At 42.1% G+C, this 24,308-nt stretch overlaps 1 protein-coding gene across 4 annotated transcripts in view; it reads right to left on the bottom strand.

The window, feature by feature from the left end:
- Positions 1–24,308, bottom strand: part of LOC137194581 (zinc finger E-box-binding homeobox 1-like) — a 72,501-nt gene that overhangs the window by 4,208 nt on the left and 43,985 nt on the right. For 3 of the 4 annotated variants that reach the window (XM_067606617.1, XM_067606618.1, XM_067606616.1), the window contains exons 2-7: positions 22,487–22,666; positions 10,955–11,140; positions 10,136–10,338; positions 9,399–9,501; positions 3,414–5,224; positions 918–1,095 (exon numbers count right to left, since the gene is read on the bottom strand). In XM_067606617.1, coding sequence (XP_067462718.1) covers positions 918–1,095; positions 3,414–5,224; positions 9,399–9,501; positions 10,136–10,338; positions 10,955–11,140; positions 22,487–22,666 — 2,661 coding nt within the window. Of the gene's footprint in view, positions 1–917; positions 1,096–3,413; positions 5,225–7,480; positions 8,190–9,398; positions 9,502–10,135; positions 10,339–10,954; positions 11,141–22,486; positions 22,667–24,308 lie in introns of those variants that run through there. The other variant, XM_067606619.1, reaches the window with a different exon arrangement.

Raw genomic sequence — 24,308 nt, 5'->3', positions numbered from 1 at the left:
TTGAATATCTTTGGGTTATTGACTATTGATCGGGACAAAAGAAGACATTTCAGGTTGCACCTTGGCCTTTTGGGTAACGGTGATGTTTTATAAATCAAATGACTAATTGAGAAAATAATGGAGAGATGATGGATTATGGACATATTCAGCAGATAAAAAGTGTGACAAGTAGGTACTGCTTTGTTTTAAGACGTCATAAGCCATAAAGTTTAGGAGCCACTGCTGTAAGGTAATGAGGTCATATTCTTATAATAAAATATAATGTGAAATAAGCACTATTCTCCATATTTACTCTGTTGTAAAAGGTATGAGAAGTTGTTCACAGTGGAGTTTTGACATTTAGAGATCTATTCACCTACCCAACTCATTGCTGACTAATCATAATTAAATCAGCAGCCTATAAACCCAGAGAGATGATATGTTGTGTGTGTGTGTGTGTAGGTGGATGATGTCGCGGCTGAACCGACCTGTGCACAGTAGTTCAGCGCACACATTGTTAACAGACTTTATGGCTACCTTCCAATCTGAGGGTAGCTGGAGCTTCAGGGAAAATATTCACCTAATTCACCTCAAGAATCTCATCTCTATGAATACTGATGTCGATGCCTCGGAGCTGCTACATTTACAGGCCAGGTGTCCTATAAATGTAACAATCACACCAAGTATAACACGTTTAACGAGGTATGATGTCATATGTAAAAATCACAGCCTTGAAAACTAAAACCTCACTCCGGGCTACACAGAGGGAAAAAACACAAATGCTGCTGGATAAAATAAAACAGATTTATTAAAACAATCTTTGTCTAATGCAATGAAACAAACAAATTAACGCATTAGTGTTAGCACAGCACATAAAGATGTGAGATCATGTTTTTCCTGAAGGCATGCTGTCATGTTTGTTCGTCCTAAAATCATACCTGTGTGTTCGTATTTGTGCCTGAGCAGGGAGCTGCCCTTCTGGAAGACCTTGGAGCAAAGATCACAGGGGTAAACGCCGTTTTCCAGCCGCCGCCTCTTGATCACCGCGAAATCCGCGTCGTTCTGCTCCTCCGCCACAGAAATGCTATCAGAGCTGCTGTCCAGTCTCTTCTCCGTCTGTAATTGTAAATATAAGTGGAGGCAATGACTAAAAAGGTGAAGAGAATTAGCTTTTAATCAAACGATCACTAGTTTGAATGCCCTTATTGTCTGAGGTGAATCTCTTCCTTTGATTGAGTTTTCCTTTAACATTACACCTCAGCTGCTGCAGTGGAGCTGCTCAGCAACTCAGCGAGGATAAAAAGCAGAGTGCTCTTAAAAAATATGATTTCATTCTTTGCAGGGAAGTGGTTGCTTTTGATTTAAAGTTTCTTTTGAAACATTTAAATGTAGCGAGTCCAAGAAACCAGAAGTTGAAATATGTGCTGATCTGTTATCTGAGAAAACACAATCAGGTGGAGGACTGCCAAATGTTTCAGGCACATATTCTCATGATGAGATTCACTCAGAGGGGGTTTTATATTTGTCTGCATCACTCTCAGATTGATATCCGGGAGAATATCCAACTCTCATCTACTGACGTAATGGCTGCTGCGGTTTGGCGTGCTGACGGTTTGTCAGCCTCACCTACATCATCCCAGACAAAGTCACTGCAAGAAGGGCAACATTCATTCTTCAAGGTACATGGGTAGAGGGTCTTTTATACAGTGTACAAGAAAACTGAATACACCCAGTGCAATATCACTATCACAATAACTGTAGTGTTTTCCAGGTGAAGTGTAGGGTATTTGGTCTTATGTGCAATTAAAATCAAACAGGTTAGATAGACTAAATGATTACACCTGTGACTTCCAATTTAGACAAATTGCCTGAACACGGTCATAAAAGAACTTGTGAACACGACGACTATCTCAATTTTGGTCTGAGTTGTGTCTAATGCAACATGGCTCCACATGGTAAGAACTTCATAAAGATGGGAGAGGGAAGAAGATCATCATTAGGCTACTGAACAGAGGCCAAAACACAGCTGCAGCAGTGGTTAGGAGGTATAGGAGGACCCATACTGCCAATAACAGAAGGTGCAGTGGCCGTCCTCAAAAAATGACAGCACGCACAATTCACTATTTATACAACCTTGCACTAAAAAAAACAGACGGGTGAGTGCTTCTGACTCAGCACAAGGATTATCAGTGGAAATTGGTGTATCAGTGACTGTTCAGACAGTGAAGGACATTGCATGAAGTCAACGACTATGGACGACGTCCAAAAAGAAAACCGTTGCTCACAAAACTGCAAGTTGCCAGAGAAGATGACATGCAGGTTTGTATATCCAAATACTGAATGAAAAGACGACTTCCAGTCTCAAGAAGGTTGGCAGGAGGGGAATTACCCAACATAATGAACCCAAACACACTACAAAAATCATTTACAAGTTTTTAAGTAGAAAAAAGTGAAAGCTATGACCTCGCCAAGTACGTCCCCTGACCAATTTAACACCTTTAGAGTATTTTAAAGAGGAAGGTAGAGCAACAAAACCCCTCCAGCAAAGAGCAGCTGAGAAGAATCATCTGTGAAGAATGAGAACATCTCTCCACAGAGATACCAAGACTGGTATCATCTATGCCCAGGAGGATGTAATCTGTCATCAAAAATATGAGGCTGAGGCAAAATATGAAAGAATAAAAGAATGGAGTGTCACTAATGAAGGGTGAGCTGACTTTTGTTGCAGTTCATTCTTAAATATGGACCTTTCATATATTGTCTAAAAACAAATAAAACTATTAAATGGAAAGGATTTGTAAGTACTTAACATTTTAGTGATACTGACATATACAGTGAAACATGCATATACAGTATATAACACTATTTAAACCCAACCGAGTATTTTACACAATAATGACATGTACACATCCTTACATCCATCCCCAACACCCAAAACTTCCTCATATCACTAAACCTTTGATCACATACTGTTGTAACATGGTCCTTCTTTATTAATATCAGTTTAAATTAAATATCTTTGGTTTTTGTTTGGACTGTCAGACAAAAGTAGCAATTTTAAGATACATTATTTATCAAAAATAAGATTGAATAGATAAACAGATATTTATTATTGGTTGTATAACTGCTGTCGACTAACTTAGCTGTTTATGGGACTGGAGAGCCTGAAACATAAGAGCAGTTTACAGCTGAATACTTGGATGGAGTTAAATACATTACTATGAATAAATACTAAATGTTTTTTCCTACCTCTTACAGCAGTGCATGCATTCAAAGGCATCCGCAACTTTCACTGTTTCCAGATAATCTACTGCATATTTTTTGAGTAGTTTTGGATTTACCTCAGTGGCCTGATCATCAGAAAACAAATCAAAATGTCTAAAACCCCGCAGAGGAAATATTGTTTGGGAAACATAATGTTCCAGACTACCAACCTTATGTCCGTTGAGTACGACAGTCTTTGCTCCGGTGGCGCTGCCGGCCGTAGTGGCGTAGGTGTAGGTGAGCTGGGGGATGAGGATGGTTCGCTTCGTTGTGGTGTTGATGGCGCTGAGACAGCCCACCGTGCCCTGACTAGCGATGGCCACCAACGTGGGCAGCTGCGCGGCGGTGACGATGTTGACAGGTCTTCCGGTCTGAGGCGTGTTGACGTAGATGGTTTGACCTTCGAGCTGCTCCTTCCTCAGGCAGGTCAGGTTCAGAGGATGTTCCTGTTGTTTGGCGGGAGGCGTTGTCGTTTTGGTTTCCAACGCTGCTGCAAGATGTTTAGGAAGGGAGAGGTCCAGGGGCTCAGCCTGGGAGTCCGGGGCCTCGGGGTCTTCTGGCTCGCTTTTAACGATGACGAGGTCACCGGTGTTGAGGCTTAGTGGCGAGGAAGGGGAAGCGCTTCCAGATTCTGTTGAGGCTTTGGCGGATGCTTCCGGTTTGATCTCTTCCTCGGTCTCTCCATTCTGATTTGAGACATCCTCTGAATTGGAATTTGTGGTTTCAGTCTTTTTGGAAACCGCTGTGTCATTGCAGGATTTGCCCACATTTTTCCCAGAGTTCATCTTGATAAACCACTTTCTGACCACGTCCACGGGAATACTGACAGACTCCGAGATCTTTCTCAGCTCCTCCTGGCTGGGATTGGCGTTGGAGGCGAAGTAGGTCTTGAGGAGTGAGAGGAGGTCGTCCACAGGTGGTTCTTCCAGCGTCACCCCTGCCTCGCTTAGCAGAGCAGCGAACGAGGGGTCCAGGGCGGCGGAGTCTACGGCCTCCCCGTTGGCTGCTTTGCGGTGCTGGAGCAGGTGCAACGCCTCCAGGTTGTCGGGACAGTCGTCACATAGTAAACATGTACTGGGGCTGCTGGGTTTTGGCATCTGAGCTTTTTCAGTGTGTGAAGTCTTAACAGTTCCTTTTTCTGTCTGTGCGGCCACCACCGTCTCCGTGTCTGTGACGGGTGCTGATTCTGGCTCTGCCTTGACGATGGTGAGGTCAGTCACCTCTGGGGTTGAGGGTCTATCTGTTTTGGTGGGGGTGGGGGTTGCAGCGGTGGTAACCGTAGGAGCGGGGAGAGGACTATTTTTAACAATAAACGGTGCAGGCTGGGTAGTGGCAGTGGTGGCGGCTGCAGGGCTGATGCTGTAGTTGATGATGATCTTTGTGGTGCCGTCGTGATCCACGAAGGCCGGCAGGCTGATGATCTGCTGCTGTGGCTGCTGGACTACGATTCCCTGCTTCCCCTGCGTCACCACCCTGTTGGCTGTACCCAACACCTGCCTGAGCACATTTCCATCCATGGCAACCTTCAGCACGTTCTGCAAGTCATTCAGATTGATGCTAATGGGCGACATTAAGCCAACTGTGGGTACGACCATAGCCACGCCCTGAGGCAGCGCTGCAGCCTGGACCGTAGTCGACGTCGTCGTCCCTCCGTTCACTACTCCGTTGGCACCAGCTGATGTCGCCGGTGTTGCCGTCACGGGCTTGCACTCGTATTCCACAGGTTCAGATTTGATCTGGGTGACGGGGAGCTGCTCTTGGAGGGGTTTGCTTTCAGTCTTCTCTTTCAAAATCATGCGGGCTGGAGCGATCATGACAGGTGTGGTCGTGGTGGTGGGAGGGGACTTGATCTTGATCGATGTCCGAGTGACACCGTTCGGGGGTGCTGCACTCACACACTTCTTACTACTGATGTGGGAGCTATAGGAGCCTGAGTGGGAGAATCGCTTCTTGCAGTTTGAGCATTCATATGGTTTCTCACCTAAAAGGGGAACACAGAGAAATTGCAAAAAAAATGTTAAAAAAAGAGAAGCTCTGTTGTATTTTAAATTAAGTTGATTTTAATTTACTGTTTTTTTTTTCTTTTAATGCTCTGATATGATCAAATAGTTCCTGGTTTAAATCAAAATTTTGCAAACTATTTTATTAAACTGTAGAGATCATGAACCATTTTATGTAGAGCATTTAGATTAAATTTGGCTATCAGAAATAATTAGTAATTATCAGAAACAATTAATAATTATATTAAATAATAGGATTTAATTTATCAGGAAACCACTCTTAAAGACAGGGAAAACTGATAGCTAATTAATTTATTCAGTCTCATTAAAAACACTAACCGTCAATCTGGAACTCTGATTAATAATTAACTTAATAACTACAACCAAAATTACCACATCAATACCCAGTAAATGTTGAAGGATTTTGGAGTTCTTTGCAGTGCAGAGGTTTGCAGTATTCACTTTTGTACAACATTAAATAGACAGTGTGTTTATTCAAAAGCATTTTATTAAAAGAAGATAAAAGTAAAACACAATATGTAATCTGTCTAAATGTATCAAACTAGAAAGGAGCAAAACACACTATATGTAGTCTAAGTAAAGAGGCTGTATACAAGTGAGTGTGTGTGTATTGGAACAAGGAAAAACAAAAACAAGATGGTTGCCTCCGACCATGGATATGTCTCAAGTCTCTTGTTTTGATCTTTCCTCGCTCTTCACTTGAACCAGAAGTCGTTCTGGTCCACCATCTTGAAGGCAGTCTCAAAGCTCTTATTTCTGCTCTAAAGGAGCGAGGAGTGGTCTCTGAGGAGCCATGAGCGAGGATACATGAGAACAGCCTTCATGGAAGTCTTTTACCAGCTGACACACCCCCTTATAGGATATCAGTCAAGATTGGATGCTGCAGCTGATCAGACTGATCTGATAAATAACAACATAACTGAGTGGAGACAGATTGCAGATTAAACTCAAGTGTATCACTCCTAAGTTTTATATTTTATTAATTTTATGATTAACCATCTAGTTAAAAATCTGAAATAAATTTGATCAAAATTAACCATAAACAACTTCCTACATTTATTTGATTTTCTTCGGATTTCTCCAGATTTTCTTTTCATGATCTGTTATTTCCCCCCTTAACTTTTATTATGGATGAAATTAAAGTTAGCGAGAGTCTGTCTGTCAGCAAGAAACACTTTAAACACATTTATATTTTACGTCATTTGTCGTCATTTCTATTCAATCACATGTGAGGCTGAAAATTCTTGAGCATAATTTCAATTTTCCCTGAAACATTTAGCCTGATAAATATTCTCCACTGTTCAAAAGGCAACCTAATTATATTCTGGGTTATGAAACAATGAATTCACAATCAGATTATCAATAAATACAGACTAGGGGTGTAACGGTGCGTGTGTTCGTCCCGAATCGTCACGGTACGGATGTTACGATTCGGTGCATGCAGTCATACGAAAAATACGCTCCCTGATCCGAACAATTACTATCAAAATAGTTTAATAATCCATTTAGTCGGACGTGCGGAACAATAATTCTAAAGCGCGAGTTCCAACCGGAACGTTTTAGCAGCGCACAACTTAGCTGTAGCATGGATGTATGCTAGCCTGCTAGGCAGCTTAACCAAAATAACCTGGTTACCCTGATTACACTGTTGTGTCGCTGCCCCCAGATTGACAAACGAGAGACCTGCAAAACCGACCGAGTGCAACAATATTATGAAAATATGTTCCGTTATCTCCGTTATGTCACGTGTCTTCGTCCCTCCCCTCTGTGATGGTCAGCGTATCACTCCGCCTACGAGTCAAGCCCTTCAGATCAACGATAAAAACATTTGATTTCTGACGTGATCAGATAACACGTCGTAGGAACCAGTTCTGACAGAAAAATATAGTTAAAGTATTGTACTTAAAGTAGTGGTTTGGTCCCCCTGACTGATACATGATTATATACGACATTATTATTATGAAGCATCAGTGTTAGAGCAGCATGTTACTGTTGTAGCTGCTGGAGGTGGAGCTAGTTTGAACTACTTTGTATACATCTAGACCATAAATCAGCATAAAACAGCTGTCAGCCGGTGTCCTGACTCCCTGCAAGAAACAAAAAGATTGTTTTCCTTTTCCACTGCACAACAAATGAACTGTTTCAGTGAAAGTAATGTATAATGTTACAGCCAATGAGCCACTGTTGCATGGCCAAAATGTTATTTCCTACCTTACCTTTTGCATGCTGTACCGAAATTGCACCAAACCAAGTCAAGGAAACGAGGATGAAATTAAGAGACTTGACATGTACCTCATGTGCTGGCTGAGACAAAGGAAAACTACATAGATGGACACCAGGACCACATGGCATGAGAAGGGTCTCTCTGCAGACCCACGCGACACGCCCACTTTACTGCAGGACACGCCCACTTTCCTACACGACCCCTCCTCCATTGTTGTCACCTTAACAGCTTGTTACACAACACCCCCACCCCCCTTGACATGTAACCCTAACCCTCTCCCTGCTCATGCTTAAACCTGACCAAGTGGGTGTGTCATGTAGGTGCTGTGAGTCTGCAGACGGACCTACATGCCTTGCATGAGAGGGGACAAAGGAAAAGAGAGTGTCTTCTGTGCTCTTCTTCTGTGCATTTGAGTATGCACACATGTGTTAGGTCAAAAACAAAAAGAGTGTGTAAATGTGTGAGCTCTGTTTCCTCTATGCATGTATGTCTGTTAAAGCCAATTTGTGTAAGAAAGGTGCCAGTTTAGGAAAAAGGAAAGGTAGTTTGCATGCAAGTCTAAGTATGTGTGTGAAGCTTGATAACATCAACTTAATCCAATTATCTGACTAAGAACGGTCATCATAACAATAGAGTTCAATGATCAACATTAAACCAGATCAATACATGCACATTGATTAAGTTAAACAGTCTTGTTTAGCTGTGTGCTACTATGCAATGTTACACCCAGTACATTACCAATGGGAAGAGAGGTTTTTGGCTGATGAGTCAGGTTGGAAGAGCTGTGCAGGCTTTACTGGACAGTCAGTGATCCAGTTGTGCAGGCCGGAGGGCCCAGGTCGCTCCTTTGTTTAGTCCTTGCAGAGTTAGCAGTGAGCTAATTCTGCTTTGTGGCTCCTTTGCTTGTAAAAATCAGCTGGCAGACTTGTGTTGTAGCTGCTGGTGCTAGATAACTTGTTTACTGAATCTTGATTAATCTTAAGCAGGCCCTCATGTCCTGCCGTTAAGAACAGGGTTTGGTGTGTGTGTGTGTGTGCTCTGTTAGCAGGCCACACTGAGGGGAGAGGGAGAGCCTAGCTCAGCTGCATGCTGCAGCACAGCTGCAGTCCAGGAGAAGAGAGCCCTTTCTGTTGCTTCCTGCAGCAGTGGTGAGGAGAAAAAAGGAGGAGCAGAGGTGGAGTTCTGGTTTTGTTTACCTGGTGACATCATGAGTCACACTGACCAATGGTGATTGGGGGAGGGTTCGGGGATAGAGTTCATGTATAGGTGTGAAAACCTGAGGACTCTGGGAAATTGAGTTCATTCGTGGGCAAAGCTCGGTTTAAGTCGCACAAATTAACAGATTGATCTGTGGAGTTCCAGCGGTACCTACAGAACTGTTGTATGTAAACTTTTATGTTAAGTTTTTATACAGCTGTTAGTTTTAAAACAATAAGTATCATTTGAGATATTTGGCTTCTTTTGCTAAATAGAAAAGGGGTTTACTAAAAAAATGGGCACTTGTATCAACCTGGCTGTCAGTGTCTGTGATGTTCACTGGCCAGTAACTTGTTTGTTTCTTTTGTTTACTTTTTACAGTCATTTATTTCATATTTTTTAATGAGATTTCCAACCTTTTCTCTCTTTTTTTTATGGTTAACATTTTTTATGTTCGGATGAGCATGATTTTTGAATTCCACAAAACAAACAAAAGGCCACACATGTATATTGAAAATAAATGAATGAATAATTAAAATCCTCATATCAAAATGAACAGAGCTAACCAATTAATAATTAACTTCTACTAAAGAAGACGTGAGTGGTCTGGAGTTTTGAACAGCAGCTTCTGTTTGTGTCCGGCTGTGTGTGTGTGTGTGTGTGTTTGTTTGAGTGAAAGACAGAAAGTGATGGTTGCCGCAGCAACAGCTCACCGCTGTGAATGCGCAGGTGCTCCTTCAGGTGGTGCTTGTATTTGAAGGCCTTGGAACATTCAGTACACTTGAATTTACGGGTTCCACCTGTTCCTCCCGTCGTCTGGGAAACGTGATGATTAGACAAAAAAAAACAACAAAAAAAACACAAAAAAAAGAACAAGATGAGGAAGGTGATGAGAAGCTGCTGCAAGAGATGTGTCAACAAGTGTCCACATGATAGATAGAAGTGAAAAGCTTTTATTCTCTTGTTTCTATGAGTTGATTAGTATTCATTGGGGTCAATACAAGCTTTAACCTTTTAACCAACACACTGCAGTTTTCTACTGCAGTTTACACTTGGTCAAAGGTTTAAAAGGAACATTGATAATTTATGCAGAGGTTTTTGTTTTTGCTTAGATCTGCAGACTGTGAAGGTGCATGTTAATTTTAAAGGAAGGAATAATAAATCACAGCGCATGAAAGGAAAAACCAAAGGTCAATGAATTCACTTACAAAACCAAAAGACCTGTAAGCAAAAAAAAAAGAAAAAAAAAAACAAAGATAAAAAGCTGCCAAAAATAACCAGATACAGTTTAAAAAGAGCAACTATGAAATAAGCAACAAGGAATTAACTACTGCGTTGCTCGCCTTTACATATGCATTTAGTAAAGCAGATAGACTTACATTAAATAAATATATTCCCCTACAGTGCATCAGCCCACTCGTGTCATGCACTTTGACACTCATGTTGTTACCTGCTCCCTGGTGCCCCTGTGGTGGCTCATGTGCCTCTCCAGCTGCGAGCGGTACGTGAAGGTGTAGCTGCAGTGCGAGCAGCTGTAGTTGTCCTCGCTGGTCTCGTGGCGATACTTGATGTGCTCCTTCAGCGAGGCGTTGCGTTTGTAGCCCCGGGAGCAGTAGGGGCAAGTGTGCAACTGGGAGAAGGAATCTGGGGTGCCTGGAGAAAAAAAAAAGGTACATGCATGGTGACCATCATGTGATATATATATATATATACATACATATATATATATATATATATATATATATATATATATATATATATATATATATATATATATATAGTATCCTGCATGTGGTGCCGCTTGAATCTTCCTGGGAGTCATATGTAGTCACAGCTGCTTTTAATATTTTGTTTTTTGTCTAACGCAGCATTTGTCTCTTTCTTATCCTTCAGAATGAAGCCTCATGTAGCCTCTGGGGGAGCCTGTTCAGTCTCTACTTCCATGTTTAACTGGAATCAGAGATCTTAGAAAGAAGTGGTTAGTATTTCATGAGACTGTTTTTCATCAGTCTCCATGCAGCCGAAGTGAACAGTAAGAAAAACTGTTTCCATCACTTTATTTATGGCTGTTAAGAGTCCAAATCAAGCATTCTCCTTTAATTTGTACTTGTACTGTGGGCAAATAATGCAATTTGTACACTTCATGATTGAGACTAATATAATGTTTTTATTTCTACATTAAAATCTTGTCTTGTGCAGCTCTTAATACAAATGGAGCGGGGGTGGAACAGCACTGTTGTATGTATGCAGTGGTGTGTTTGTGTGTTACCGTTTTCATCTGCGCCTCCCGTCTCTGCTGGACTCTGCTCGTCCTCGGGGGCTTCGGGATAGATGATGGCTGTGTCTCCCTGCTGGAGAATCTCCTCCACTAGGGCATCTTTCACCACTTCCTCTTCTTCTTCTTCTTCTCCCTCTACTTCTTCTTCTTCTTCTTCTGACACGCACTCCTCCTTCACTGAAAGACAAACATACAAAACAAAGTTAAGGATCATGTCAGCAGGTGGAGAGTGGATGTATAGAGGGTGATAAGTGGAGTTTGTCCTTTGAATAAGTAGCCATCCTACTGATAACGTTGATATTTTAACCCTCTGAAGACTTAATAAACTCTACTATACTGTAATGACTGAATAATCAGTTGCATGTGATGTTATTTTGTAGCGCCACCACTAGGGAGCGCCACAGGGCTTCCCAAAACCAAACGGCTCAAATCTGTAAATTCACTCCAAACTCACTGCTGATGCTTTGAAAGCTCAGAGCTGCTCAGAGTTAAGAGTGAAACCTGTTAAGGCCAAAAGTCAGAGGACAGAATAAAGAGAGCTTTATCATCAAAACTGGAATCAGAAGCTGAGAGCGAGACATCGGGCAAACATTTGAAACTCTTCACACCTTCAAGAGAGGCTGAAATCTTTATAAAAGGCACTAAACTTTCTCAAATCTGAAGACGAGAAAAAACTGATAGCACTCAAAATGTGACTCTTTGACTTGCAAGAATATATCCCTTTAAAAATCACAGCTTGTTCTACTGACCTTCAAGTACAAAAATGACTTAGCAGGCGAAGGTTAACAGAAAAACACCAACACTGCGGTTCATGCATCAGCTGTACTGTGCAGGAAGCTAACGTCCTGCGGGACAACATTCACTAAAAAACCTTCCTTCCGACCTCTCGAAGCAACAACCGGCACTGAGACCTGCTGATATTACACAATGTCACATCTTCTTAGCGATAAAAACATCTTCAATTTATAACTTGTAGAAAGTTACGACCAGCTTATATAATAACATGGCAGCAGCTGAACCGTCCTGATGAAATCTGTCAATGATGGAACAAAGTGGCTTTCTGTGAAAAGAGAAAACATGTGTTTCCCTGTAACCGTACTGAGCTTTATGAGGAACAATTAAACCGATGGGCTTAATTCTAATGTGACCTGGGGATGTAACGGTGGTATGATACTGCACTTCCTCCATTTGAATAATCATTTAAGTAATTTTTATAGCAAAAACGCCAAACATTCACTAGATTACTATACATGTGGCTTGACATGTGAATGGTTGGATATGTGTTGGACTGTTTCTCGTCTGGGAGCGGTGACGTCTCAGAGTTATGGACGGTTGCGAGGAAGTAACTGAGTTGGACGGAATCAAGCTGACTAACTCTCGGCAAGAATGTTACATATTTTCCAAAAGTCAGACCAGGCTGCATAATCACGTTGGATACGTTTACATGGTTCCTAATATTCCGCTAATAATCACAATAATAGCCCAATCAGGATAAAAATACCTCATGTAACCACCTCAATCTGGAGAGACTGGGCCCGGTACTGGGCCTGATCGGAAGGAATTTTCCATCAGGTTAGGAGGGGTGGTGTAAACCTTTGATTATCTGTTCAATAGGAAAATATTAGCAGCTAATAACCATGTAAATGCTTAATCTGATCGTTTCTCTCTGGCATGAGGTTAGCAGTATATCTGTGAACGTAGCAGTGCAGGGTGTGTACAGTTTAGGCCCAAGCCAAGTTCCTGCATCCTGTTTACCACCTGCTGATTAGAGTGAAGGGGGTTAGCCCTGAAGTTAGCGACGATGGGTTAGCCTAACCTGACCAGTTCACTGAAGGTGGATGAGCTATGATCATGTAGTGATGACCTCAGCTGCTCCCAGAGAACAGAGAAACGTATGGCTCAGCCCAAAATGTTTAAAACCTGATCCTGTTTATAACTTCTTGTAACATTATTTTGAAATATACCGTATAATAATACACTTACTTCCATTTCTTATCATTAGTGACAGAGTAACTCGTTGGTCTAGACAGGATTTCATCATTCTTGGTGGGTGACTGATGCCTTGTTAAGATCTGGTGAAGTGTTGTAATCTCTTTAACAACAGTAAAGGAACTGCGGCAGAGAAGTTATTTCACTTTCTGTCTGTAAAAAGATTACTAAGAACGAGCAGCGAGATGAAACTGTTAACCCCCGTTGCTATGGAGATCGAGCATTTTAAACGGAGGCAGGACCGGTGCCAAAAGGCCACGCCTCTTCCTGCTGAGCCTTGTCAGGGACAGGTGCAGCTATGTGTGTGTGTGTGTGTGTGTGTGTGTGTGTCTTCATAAAGAAGAGGCGGGCCCAGGCCGAGCCCCGTTAAGCCTCCTTTTAAACACACAGATCTCTGCTTCCCATGATCTCACCCAAAAGCTTTCCAAATCTCTCTCTCTCTCTCCCCCCACCGCTGAAAAACACTCCTCCTCCTCCTCCTCTACCTTGCATGTTTCTTTCTGCACCTTTCCCTTCACTCGTCCCTTTTCTTTTCTTCCTTATCTGCCGCTTCCCTCCTGTCGTTCTTTCTCTTCTTATCCTCACTTTTCTGTTTCTCTCATGTCTTTCTCTCCAGCTCTTCATTCCTGTCCCCCCCCCCCTCTCTCTTTCTCTCCTGCTCTATAATCTTAAAATTTGAAAACAGATCTTATTCTCTCCATTTTGGCCCCTTCTTCCACCCTTTGACACCTGAAATCACAGCTTTTCCGACAGCTGATTAATCTGAAAATTGAGCTTTTCAAAAACAACGAAGCTCGGTCGCCGCCTGTGTGGCAGTAAAGCTAAGCAGACAACTTTATGTCCACTATAACCTTCTCTGTAATTACTCCTTTTTAAATGTCAGTATAGCTCATGACACGCTACAGGTGTAGTCGTCAGCCTGCGTTCTGTCAGACAACTTAAGAGATCATAAAGCTGACAGATTGAGGCGCACCAGTTATTGTTCTCCGGTTTAAAAAAGTAGAACTCATGAGCCGCCATCAGATCTATTTTACGCTTGTTCGCTTGTCTGACAACAGACACACGAGCGGGTAAACGGTGCGTTGGGCTGTATTTAAAGACGGTACAGGTGAACGGAGGTTTAACCAGCTGAGACTGTCTCAGCTGAGTAACCAGACAGTCTGTCATACTCCGTGCCAGATGTTGGCTGCGAGGCACGAGGTTTTGTTGAAACTGGATGAAGAGGTTTCGCTGTTTTCCGATTGCGCAGGCATTTTGATGAGGATGAAGATTTTGACAAAAAGAAACTGCAGTGTTTTCTAAATAGCTCTCCTCCCCATCTCTTTCACTTCTCTCTCTTTCCCTCTTAACATTTTAATTCTCCCTCCATCCATCCATCAACCCAACAGGTCAAGGCAGATGGCCGCCCACCTAGAGCCTGGTTCTTTTCGAGGTTTCTTCCCATTAAAGGGGAGTGTTTCCTTGCTGCCAAGTGCTTGCTCATGGGGGGAATGTTGGTTCTAGACCTGCTCTATGTAAGAAAAGTGCCCTGAGATAACTTCTGTTGTGATTCGGCGCTATATAAATAAAACAGACTTGACTTCTCTTTGTTTCTCTCTCTCTCTCCTTCACATGCTTGCTTTATTCCCCCTCCATCACTCCTTCGTCTGACCCTCCTCCCCCCTCCTCCCTCGCCGATACACCTCTCTGCATATTTTCCCACCATACTCTACAATTACACTTAATGCTTCACAAAAAAGCCACGCCGTAATGACGACCAGAACCTTGCAACACACAGATGTGGAATATCAGAAAGGAATGAAAACAGGAAATCATGTGGTGCGCACACAGATACACACACACACACACCGGCATACTTATTCACAAGCACCCACTTGTGCACACACACACACACACAGAGCGGTAGCGCCGCACTCGTATACCTTGCCAGAACCTGTCACTCTGAGTCGGTGGTGAATTTATAAGTCAGGATGGATTGGAGCTGCAGTGCGGCCCAGACTGCAGGGGGAGTAGCAGACACTAATCTCTCACCAGAGGACCAATTCAACACCAGCTGCTCTCCCTGTTTTCTCCTCTCACCTCAGACGGGGGGAGAGAGTAAAGACAGGAGTGAAAGTCAGACAATTCCAAAAATATCACACCGAGCCTTTGAAGGATTCCCACTGTGGCTCTGCAGCTCTGCAACAATTCATGATGTTTTCCATGACTTCCCTCCAACACAGCCGGAGCGCTTCCATACACACTAAAAAACGTTCCTCCTTCCTGGTTTGTTAATGTTTTTCTAAACGGAGTGAGCGGGCTGGGTTCGGAGGCAGGTTCAGGAGAAAAAAACACCAGGTAAAGCTATGAAGCCATGACTCAAGTCAAAAACATTAATGGTACCCTCCTTTACTCAGATCATGTTATTAAATCCCCACAAAGAACTAATCAGATTCCCTGACTTTCCCCGTCCACACAACACTTATAAATCCAGTATTATTCCACAAACATGTCAAACCAAGAACAAACATTTGTAGCATATTAGGCATGTGAGGCATTTTAGTTAGTCACTAAAATGAGTGTATAATAAGTTCATGGTTCTACATGATAACAATGGAAATCAGCTGACAGTACAGGTCAAGGGTCGTAAACATTGCACACATTTCTCTCAGCACAACACTGCATCCTCCTCTCAAACTCTTAACACTTCTAAATGTTACAAGCAACGAGCAATAAACAGTAAAAAGCCAATTCAGCTTTCAGAAAGAACTGCTTTGTTATCAGAACCACGCTGACCTACTCCAAACCTCATGCTGAAGTCCCGAACACTGTTCTGAAGCTAATCCTGACCCAGAGACACTTGAATGATGGGATGAATATAGGAATTGGAAAATCATGGACACATCTCTGGCAGCTTTAACAGTAATATGTAATAACATCACATTTTCACAATATAGGCCTAAATGAATAAGCTCACTAAGTGAAGCAGAGATCCAAATGACATCTATAATGATGATGTGACGATGCACTGACACAATTTACAAAAAAAACCTGTCATAACATCAAACACGTTGCAGTAGTGAGTCACTCAGCAGCAGTATTTCATCCTGAAAACCTCTTTATCTGTTAACATATTTACTGAATGAAGAAATCCCATGTTTTTATCAACAGGGTTGACAGGTTTGTCTTTATTTGCTTCAGGATGTTGAGCTGGTGGATGATATTAACAATGTGAATTTTTAGACCAGATCTCACACCTGACAGTAATAATTATGACGATATAGTATGTATGGCACTTCAACTTATCTTTAGAATTAAAAAGGTGCTATAAAGAAAGAATATCAAATGTTTTAGGTCCAAATATAAATACAATAAACAGTTTAGATAATGATCCATTACATTTTGTTATTAAAGAATTGTGGCCAAGATGTGTACTGAGTGAGATGTTGTATGTTCTGTACTGTAATTTCTTGGTATTTGATGGCCAACAAATAAGCCTTTACTGATACATCTGATCTGAAACTAAATCCTGATGATAATATGAGCTATGTGGATGTATTCTGGGATACTAGGATGGGCATTTTTTTTTACTAAAAAATGAATCAAGGAGGCCTAAAACTGTTTGAAAAGTAAGTTCGTCCGAAAGAGTCAAATATACGATGCTAACGTGGAGTTTCACCGAACAACAACAAGCTCAATAAACCTTCCATGGATAATTAACAGCTAATAATATCCAAAGTGGGAGCACCACCTATCACTTCAAACACTGAGGAGAAGCTTTCATATGATATCTGTGGTTGGATTCTTAGCAGAAGAAGACACAAGGAGAAAAAGGAAAAGGGGAAAAAAAGGGAGGAAACAAATGCAAAGTAGACAAGAGGCGAGAATACAAAGAGATGAAAAGGGATCACTGACTGTAGGAAAATAAAAAGGTATACAGAGGAAACAGGAGAGAGAGAGAGAGAGAGCTCAGAGAGAGAGAGAGAGGGAGAGAGAGAAACAAAGTGAAAGAGAGTGAGCAGGCAGAGCACTGCTCACACCATGTAAGGCTTTATTCAGCAACAATGAAACAAGCCTTGAGAGCAATATCTCTGAGTGTCACATTCTCGCCGTCTCCATGGTTTTAGTATTTCCTGCTTGGCTGCAACTTGCTGCTGTTGAGATGAAGTCAGATGCTTGCGTAGGCTGAGCTGTTTGCAGGGAATCAAGGATTAAAAGGGACATTGAGAAGCGGTGTAAAAGACAAGCCAATCAACCTCTGCTGCTGAATGGAGACTCGGGTTCTGCCTGTGCTTATTAAATCTTGTGGTACTTTTTTTGTGCTGTTTTGTTTGTATGCTAAAAGTGTGTCATGTTTTTTAACAACGTCTGCTTGTATGGGTAAGCGCTGATCCCGCAGACTTACTTTTGGGTATCTGGGGGTTTAAATTTGTGGAGTTCTAAAGAGCTTTCAAGCTGTCTGGAAGAGAAACGAAAAAACCAATTTAAGAACAAAACAAAGACGCAAAGCTTCCAAAAGCTCTTTTTTTTTTTTTTTACTGAAGCTAGTGAAACTTCTGAAAGTAAAAACGGGTAAAATAAGAGGAAGGACAGCAGAAAATTGATTGATAAGCGACACAAGGTTCAACCGTCTTTCAAAAAAAAAAAAAAAAGCAGATATGATCCACCCTGCATGACTAAACCTGTTCTGTATTTATCTACCAGTGCAGTGTGAAGAAACCTGCCTGCACAGATAAACAAGAAGCAGTTTGGCTGACTCAAGTCCCCGTAGTCACACACAGTCTCGGCAGTGCTAATGAGGGAACCCATTAAAACCAGAGGTTCGCTAATATCTCAGTCAACAGTCTTGTCTTGTGCATAGGTGGTATAATAATAAAAAAACAATCAAAAGTAGAGCTGATTGAATCAATGTTTGAGTCGTTTTCTCTTGTTTCAGCTTCTCAGTTGTGAAGATTTGATGATTTTCTTTCTTATATGATAGTAAACTGAATATCTTTATGTTTTGGACAGTTGGTCAGATGAATCAAGACATCTGAAGTCATCATCTCAGGCTTTAGGAAACTGTGACGGTCACTTTTCTAACATTTTATAGACCAAATAATGAATTGATTAATTAAGAAAGTACTTCAATCATGAAAATAATAGTTAGTTGCAAGGTATGACTCTGTTTTTCATCACTAATATGTAAATTCATGCATCAAACAACTTCAAAATCTAGAGTGAATACAGTGTAGCAGCTTTAAAACAGCTTTTAGGATATTATCATGAGGTAATGTAAGATTGTTTCATATTTAGCATCCTGATAGTTTGGCAGCCATTGTTTTTTTGGGAGAACGGAGTCATTCATTTTTAACAGAGAAGCAGCCTGACAGCAGTGTGAGGACAGAGATCACAGGGAATGATGATGAAGCTTGTCGCTATGTTTGATCAGAGAGAGAGAGAGAGAGAGATGACTGAACAGAGGGAGGCTCGGCGGTTCCGGGGGAGGAGAGAACACGTGTGTGTGTGTGTGTGTGTGTGTGTGTGTGTGTGTGTGTGCAGGTTAGCCTTTAGGATGCTGTGTTATACGGGCAAGTCAGAGATGAGGCGAGAGAGAGAGAGCAAAACATCTGGCCTCTCAGGCGAGTGGGTGTTCCCCGAGGCTGAGAGGAGGATGGAAGAAGTAATCTGATCAAAGAGAGCAGGTAGATATACACAGAAACACTCTGATGCTTACACAGCGGGCTCTAATTCATCAACGGTGATGCCGAATGGATCTAATAAAAGCTCGCCACGACCTGCGTCACACTGTACAGTCTCAGTTTTTAAGGGATGTCAAGATTGTGTGATAAATACCTAATTCAAGCACCGAGATGTTCATCCAGCCAGTGTATCCTGCATTATTTCATGCTAGATTCTGATTGGTTGTTTGGGTATGGGTCGTATGGGGCAATTACATGGTGAAAATTTCCGCCGCTGTCAGTATTTTGCAGCACGCTGTCGTTGGTCGCCTACAGTTGGCTGTTGGTGAACATCAGTGGATGTTGTTTTGCATTAAAAATTAAAGGTGTCAGTGTACGGAGGCGTTTAATCTGATGCCAGACTGTTTCCAAAGGTTATACACAGATAAACAAAAAAAAAGTTGAAGGTTGAAATAAGGTAAAAACAAATGACATCAATACTCCCGTGCTAATAATCCAAACCATTTGACACATCACGGTCTATTCTTATTCAGACAGCAACCTATAAACTCATTTTTCTTTGATTTAAATCTCTTGACTGAAGTTTCTATTCACCAGTCATCGCTCACATCTGAACTGCAGCTCAGTAATCTCACCTGAACATCTCTTGTATTTGCATCGTGCTGCACGTTGTGTGCCGCAAAGTAGTGCACGATTGCGTCTCATACTGCTGATATACCGAAGATTATAAACCGGGAAACACCTAGCCAGCCACTTTGCTCTTTACTGTGGGTGGAAAAAGAAATCTTTAAATCTTTTTGGTCAATTATTTTCTGTCATTAACCTGTAAAAGTCGCCGTATTCACAAAGCTCAGACACTGCAGCGGCAAACGAAGCTGTTAAAAACTCTTGACACCTAACAAACAGAGTGAATGATTTCTGATTAAATTAATAAGGAAGAAACCAGACCAAAAATCACAAATGAGGAAATACACTTGTCATATTACTGGTGTGAATGGTGTCGTCAGGGAGATGAAGTATGAATAACCCTGTAAAGAATTGACCCGGGGCAGAGTGCTGTATTATTAAAAGGCATGTTAGCCTGTTAGGAAGCGTATGGGATTTATTCAAGTTTGTTGGATGAGAGAGAGCTGGAGATTATACAGAAAAACCTCTGCATGACTCCCGGCGAGATTATACATTATTTAAGACCTGCTTACTTTCCCCTTCTTCTGTCTCTTTCCGTTTCTCTAGCTGCCTACCTCACATTTTCCATCTTTAGCATGCTCGCGTTGCATGAATTCTCACTCTATGTTTGTCTGTTGATCTGTGTGTCAAAGTGGGTGAGACCACACCATTGGCCCCCATTGTTTGGCCGGTTTATGTAGCATTGCTCTCCCATATTATCCCAGGTTTAGCATTGTGTTACATTAACCTGCATTTACAGTTTAATTAGCTTGTGTTTCTGACTATACTCACCATGCTTTCCAGGAGACAAAAGGGGGAGTGGCTGCTTCTTCTTCTTTTGTTGTTTACTGGCAGATGGCAGCCGGCTTTCAGGTGCATTAACACCAACTACTGGATTTTATCAGTTCCACATTATAAACTATTAACAGAGTTCACCCAAAGGGCTCCCATTTACAACACTGTCCACTGCCTGAGTTTGTGCAAATCCCTCCCTCAGTGTTACATCCAGCTCCTCTCCAGAAATGTCCACAACATTCAAGAATCTCCTGGCAGCTTCCAAAATCATTTTAATCCTTTCTGACTTCCAATGTATTTCAACAGCACCAACGATAACCATGGCGATGGATGCCAAAAAGCCTTTCTTGTCCATGCAGATATTTTGTTCAGCTTCATTCCTTTTCTGCTCCGGTTCCTTTTGGACTTTCTTTCCATTCTTTGGTGCTGCTTTGGTGTAAGACAACTCCATTTCTGTTCTGATTTTACTCGCTTTTACTTATTTAGTCCTTTTTGGACAATGTGCTGACCCCGCATGGTGATTCCCCTCACAGTGCAGGCACTTTGCTTTGTAGTTGTCCTTCCCACATCTTTTTACTCCTCTACACACTGCAGCAACATGTCCATACTCCTGACAGCAGAAACATCTGAGAGGAGTCTTCTCATATGGCCTCACCTTGTAGCTCACATAATCCAGTCATACTTTCCGGTAACTCTCCTTTAAAAGGTCAAACATATCGATTTACTGTCCTCTTTTTTCCCTTCTATGAATCTTCTCATTCTTCTTGCTTCAAACACATCTTCATCCTCCTCAAACGACTCAGCGTCTACAGACAGCGGAACGCCACTTACAACTCCTTTCTTCACTGTTTCTGGTCCGAGTCGGAAACATTCCACACAACTCTGATCTTTATATGTACTAATATTCCCTGACGCTTAGATACACAATCGACTTAATAGCTCCAATTTTTCCTTCAACAAACTGTCCGACCTCTTGTGGATTCTTGAAAATGCCATCTGGTCTTGTCGTATCCTCATTTTCAATTTCACTGTCCGATTCCTGTTCCGACGCCATTTCCGCCATCATTCTCGACTTCTCCTAACAAGGGGGAGTCACCCGACTACTTCCTGCTTTTATACTCTCACTGACATCACCAGTGATGTCATGGGTTAGACCAAGTACAGGGGGATTTATTTTACTTGGTTAAATGTTTGGTTTATTAACATATATGATTTGTACTTATTTTGGTTTATAATGAGGATTATACTGTAAACACTGCTGACTGATACAAGTAGCACTGTTATATACCAGTTGGTATAAAGGAAAGGACACCCCTGTAAAGAAATATGGTTCTTCCTAGTAGATTGGAGGACCTATTTAAGGGGAGAGATGTGGGTTTATAGAGAGTAGAAATAAGAGGATGATCATTTGATTTGCTTGTATTTATTTCTGTTTTTTGTGACATTTGTTTTGTTTTTTACTCATTCAACAAGCCTGAGTCTGCCTCCTACCACCTTCCTAGCCGCTCCGGTCAGGCTTCCTCACAGTCTGAAAATGTCACACTACACTGAGCTGTGACTGTGTTCAGCTGACTCATGCCCGCAGCGTTTCTACACACCAACACTGGCAGCAGAATGCTTAATTTATTAATGCGCCTATGTGCATGTGTACGACGCTTTTTTTCTATCTCGGAGTCACCTTGGCATCACATTATACAATTAAGTAGCTCGCATCTTTTTAAATGCTCAGTGCTTTAGTGAGTGTATTAGACAGAATGATGAACACCCAACAGTGAACATAAGCTCGCTTCTCTCTGATTTGGTTCCAGTTGATAACACTTGCATGGATATCTAAAGATGAGAACACAATTACACACTGAGCTGACTTCTTCCATTATTAATGCAACTTGAAAGGTTTATTTACAGCATTGGTAGAGGTGAATAGTACAGGCAAGTCATGTGGACATTTTGTGCAAATGATTGGCTATCACTGTCCCAAAAGCAGGCATCGGTCCAGATTTGTCTCTGCATACAGGCTGGAAAACTAACAATCTAACCTCCCTGAACTACAACTACTAAGGTACAGCTGAGTGAAAGTTGACTGATCTTCTATGTGCTGCGGCAGAGCGTTGTGGAGACAGCTTGTGTAAACCTGTGGGTGTACTGGGAAGCTCCCAGCTGAGAATCTATATAACTGTGTGAATCTGAAAGGGGGTACTGCTGACAAAGAGCAAACATGCTGAGCAAACCTCGCCGTCTTAACAGATATTACGAGGATCAATCTTAAAAGTCCAGTCTAAAGCAGGAAATGGCTATTTGGCCAACGTTTACTTTTACATAACACATGCAAAGTGAACCTGCGATGAAAATCTACATTCTGACAGCCCTCTAAACTTTAACACATAATCCTCATGTTTCCACGGTGACATCTCACCTCCGTTCCAGGAGCCGTTGACTGGTAATACTGTTGCGGCGGCGTCATGGCTGTCCTTCGGTGTGGTCCCATCAGCGCCGGCGACCTCGGGCTCCTGCAGACTGTCCTCCTCCACGATGTGTAGCTTGTCCTCATCGTCGGAGTCTGAACTGGCCTCCAAGCCATTGTTGAATTCTGTCACTGCAGAGAAGAGACGGAGAGATGCGAGATGATCTAACATGTAGCACTCACTTTAAGATTCTCCGTCTGAAATCCCAGTGCTGAGGATTGAGCGCCCTGCTGCTGTAATCAGTGTCTGGTTTACATCTGGGGCACAGAATAAAGGCAATTATCTGCAATTACTGACTGCCAGAAATGACATCAGTGTGATCAGCATCTACACTGAAAACAGGAAAAAGCACTGCAATGCTGTTTTAATAGGCAATCGCACCCTTACATGCATCTCCTTCATACATTTTCTAGCATAGATCCATAACAACAAGGGAAATGGTAAAAAGTCTTCTACTGTACATTCACTGTAAAAACATGTCAAATATGGCGGCCATAATGGTGCGCTTATCTTTATGGTAATTTCCTCATGTGCTCTAGCGTATATGTAACCCTGCTAACCTAAGAGAGAAAGGTTTATGCATGAAAAGCAGCACAGCACGGCCTCAATTAGCCCACCTTGACGGAGGTAGACTGCAGGCCACCGCGAGACCGGAAAATACACTACATCAGTTTGAATGAGACGCTGTAATTGAATCTTGTATGTTTTCATATTAAAAACAAATCAAGTTAACCGAAGTAAGAGAGGGCGAGGCAAATTGCAGTCCCGCGTAATCACAGAGAAATATTGAAAATTGCTGTACACCAGTCATGATATGTTCCCGTGCGAATATTAAGCACTTTCTTTACAAACGAAAACAAATAACCTTCAGGTTCTAGCTTGAGATCGCTCTTTTTCAGAACAGGCAGGATATGCACATGATGGCGTTTTCTCTGACCCTCGCATCTTTAATTCCATAAACTAACCTAAACCTAGTTAACTACTGCAAAACAGGGTTATCTCCTCTAGCCTGAACGCTGTAAACCGGCCTCAACATGACTCCAAGTTCAGATCCACTCCCGTCATTTGCTCCGTACTGTGCAGAAGACCGTCACATCAATCAATACTGACTCAAGGTACACACCATTTCCCTCTTATTCGTATACACCGAGAGGACATAAAACAGGACAAACGGCAGCCGGGGGGGAAAAAATAATCACTTGTTTATCATCCTGAAAAAGTAAATCTATTTTACAGAGCGCTGCAGTGGGTGAGTTTGTCTGTGGGGTACTGCTTCTTAATGGAAGCTCAGGGTGAAAAATAGATCAACTGGACTGGTCTGAATGAGCTTAGGGGAGAAGTGTGTGTGTATGTGTGTGTGTGTGACCTCTGTGTGTTAAGCTTAAAAGTTGTATATAAGGGTATATAAGGATGTAAGTGATGATCAGCGCTATACTTGAAGTATTTAATTGCTTTTTCACAGTCAGCATGTGTGTGAACACAAATGAGTGTATGTGAATGAACAGAAGTGTGTGTGTGTGTGTGTGTGTGTGTGCTCTCTGTAGGGGAGCTGTATGTCCTGGTGGAGGTGCTGAAGACGCCTAATGAGGAGAAGAGCTCTGGCTGTTTGTTCACAGGTGACAGGTGCACACACACACACACACATGCACGCACACACACACAGGTCCCAAACCACAAAACAAGCTCTCAGAGTGTGCTGTAGCTCTGCACTTCTACATGAAATAGTAGTAGTGCCGTTAACCACTCGCACACCGCCGCATGAGAACACCTAAC

This window comes from Thunnus thynnus, chromosome 12 (genome assembly GCF_963924715.1).
Source record: "Thunnus thynnus chromosome 12, fThuThy2.1, whole genome shotgun sequence".
Lineage (NCBI taxonomy): Eukaryota > Metazoa > Chordata > Actinopteri > Scombriformes > Scombridae > Thunnus > Thunnus thynnus.
Note: the sequence above shows the minus strand (reverse complement) of the source record. Positions and strands in the feature narration are given on the sequence as shown.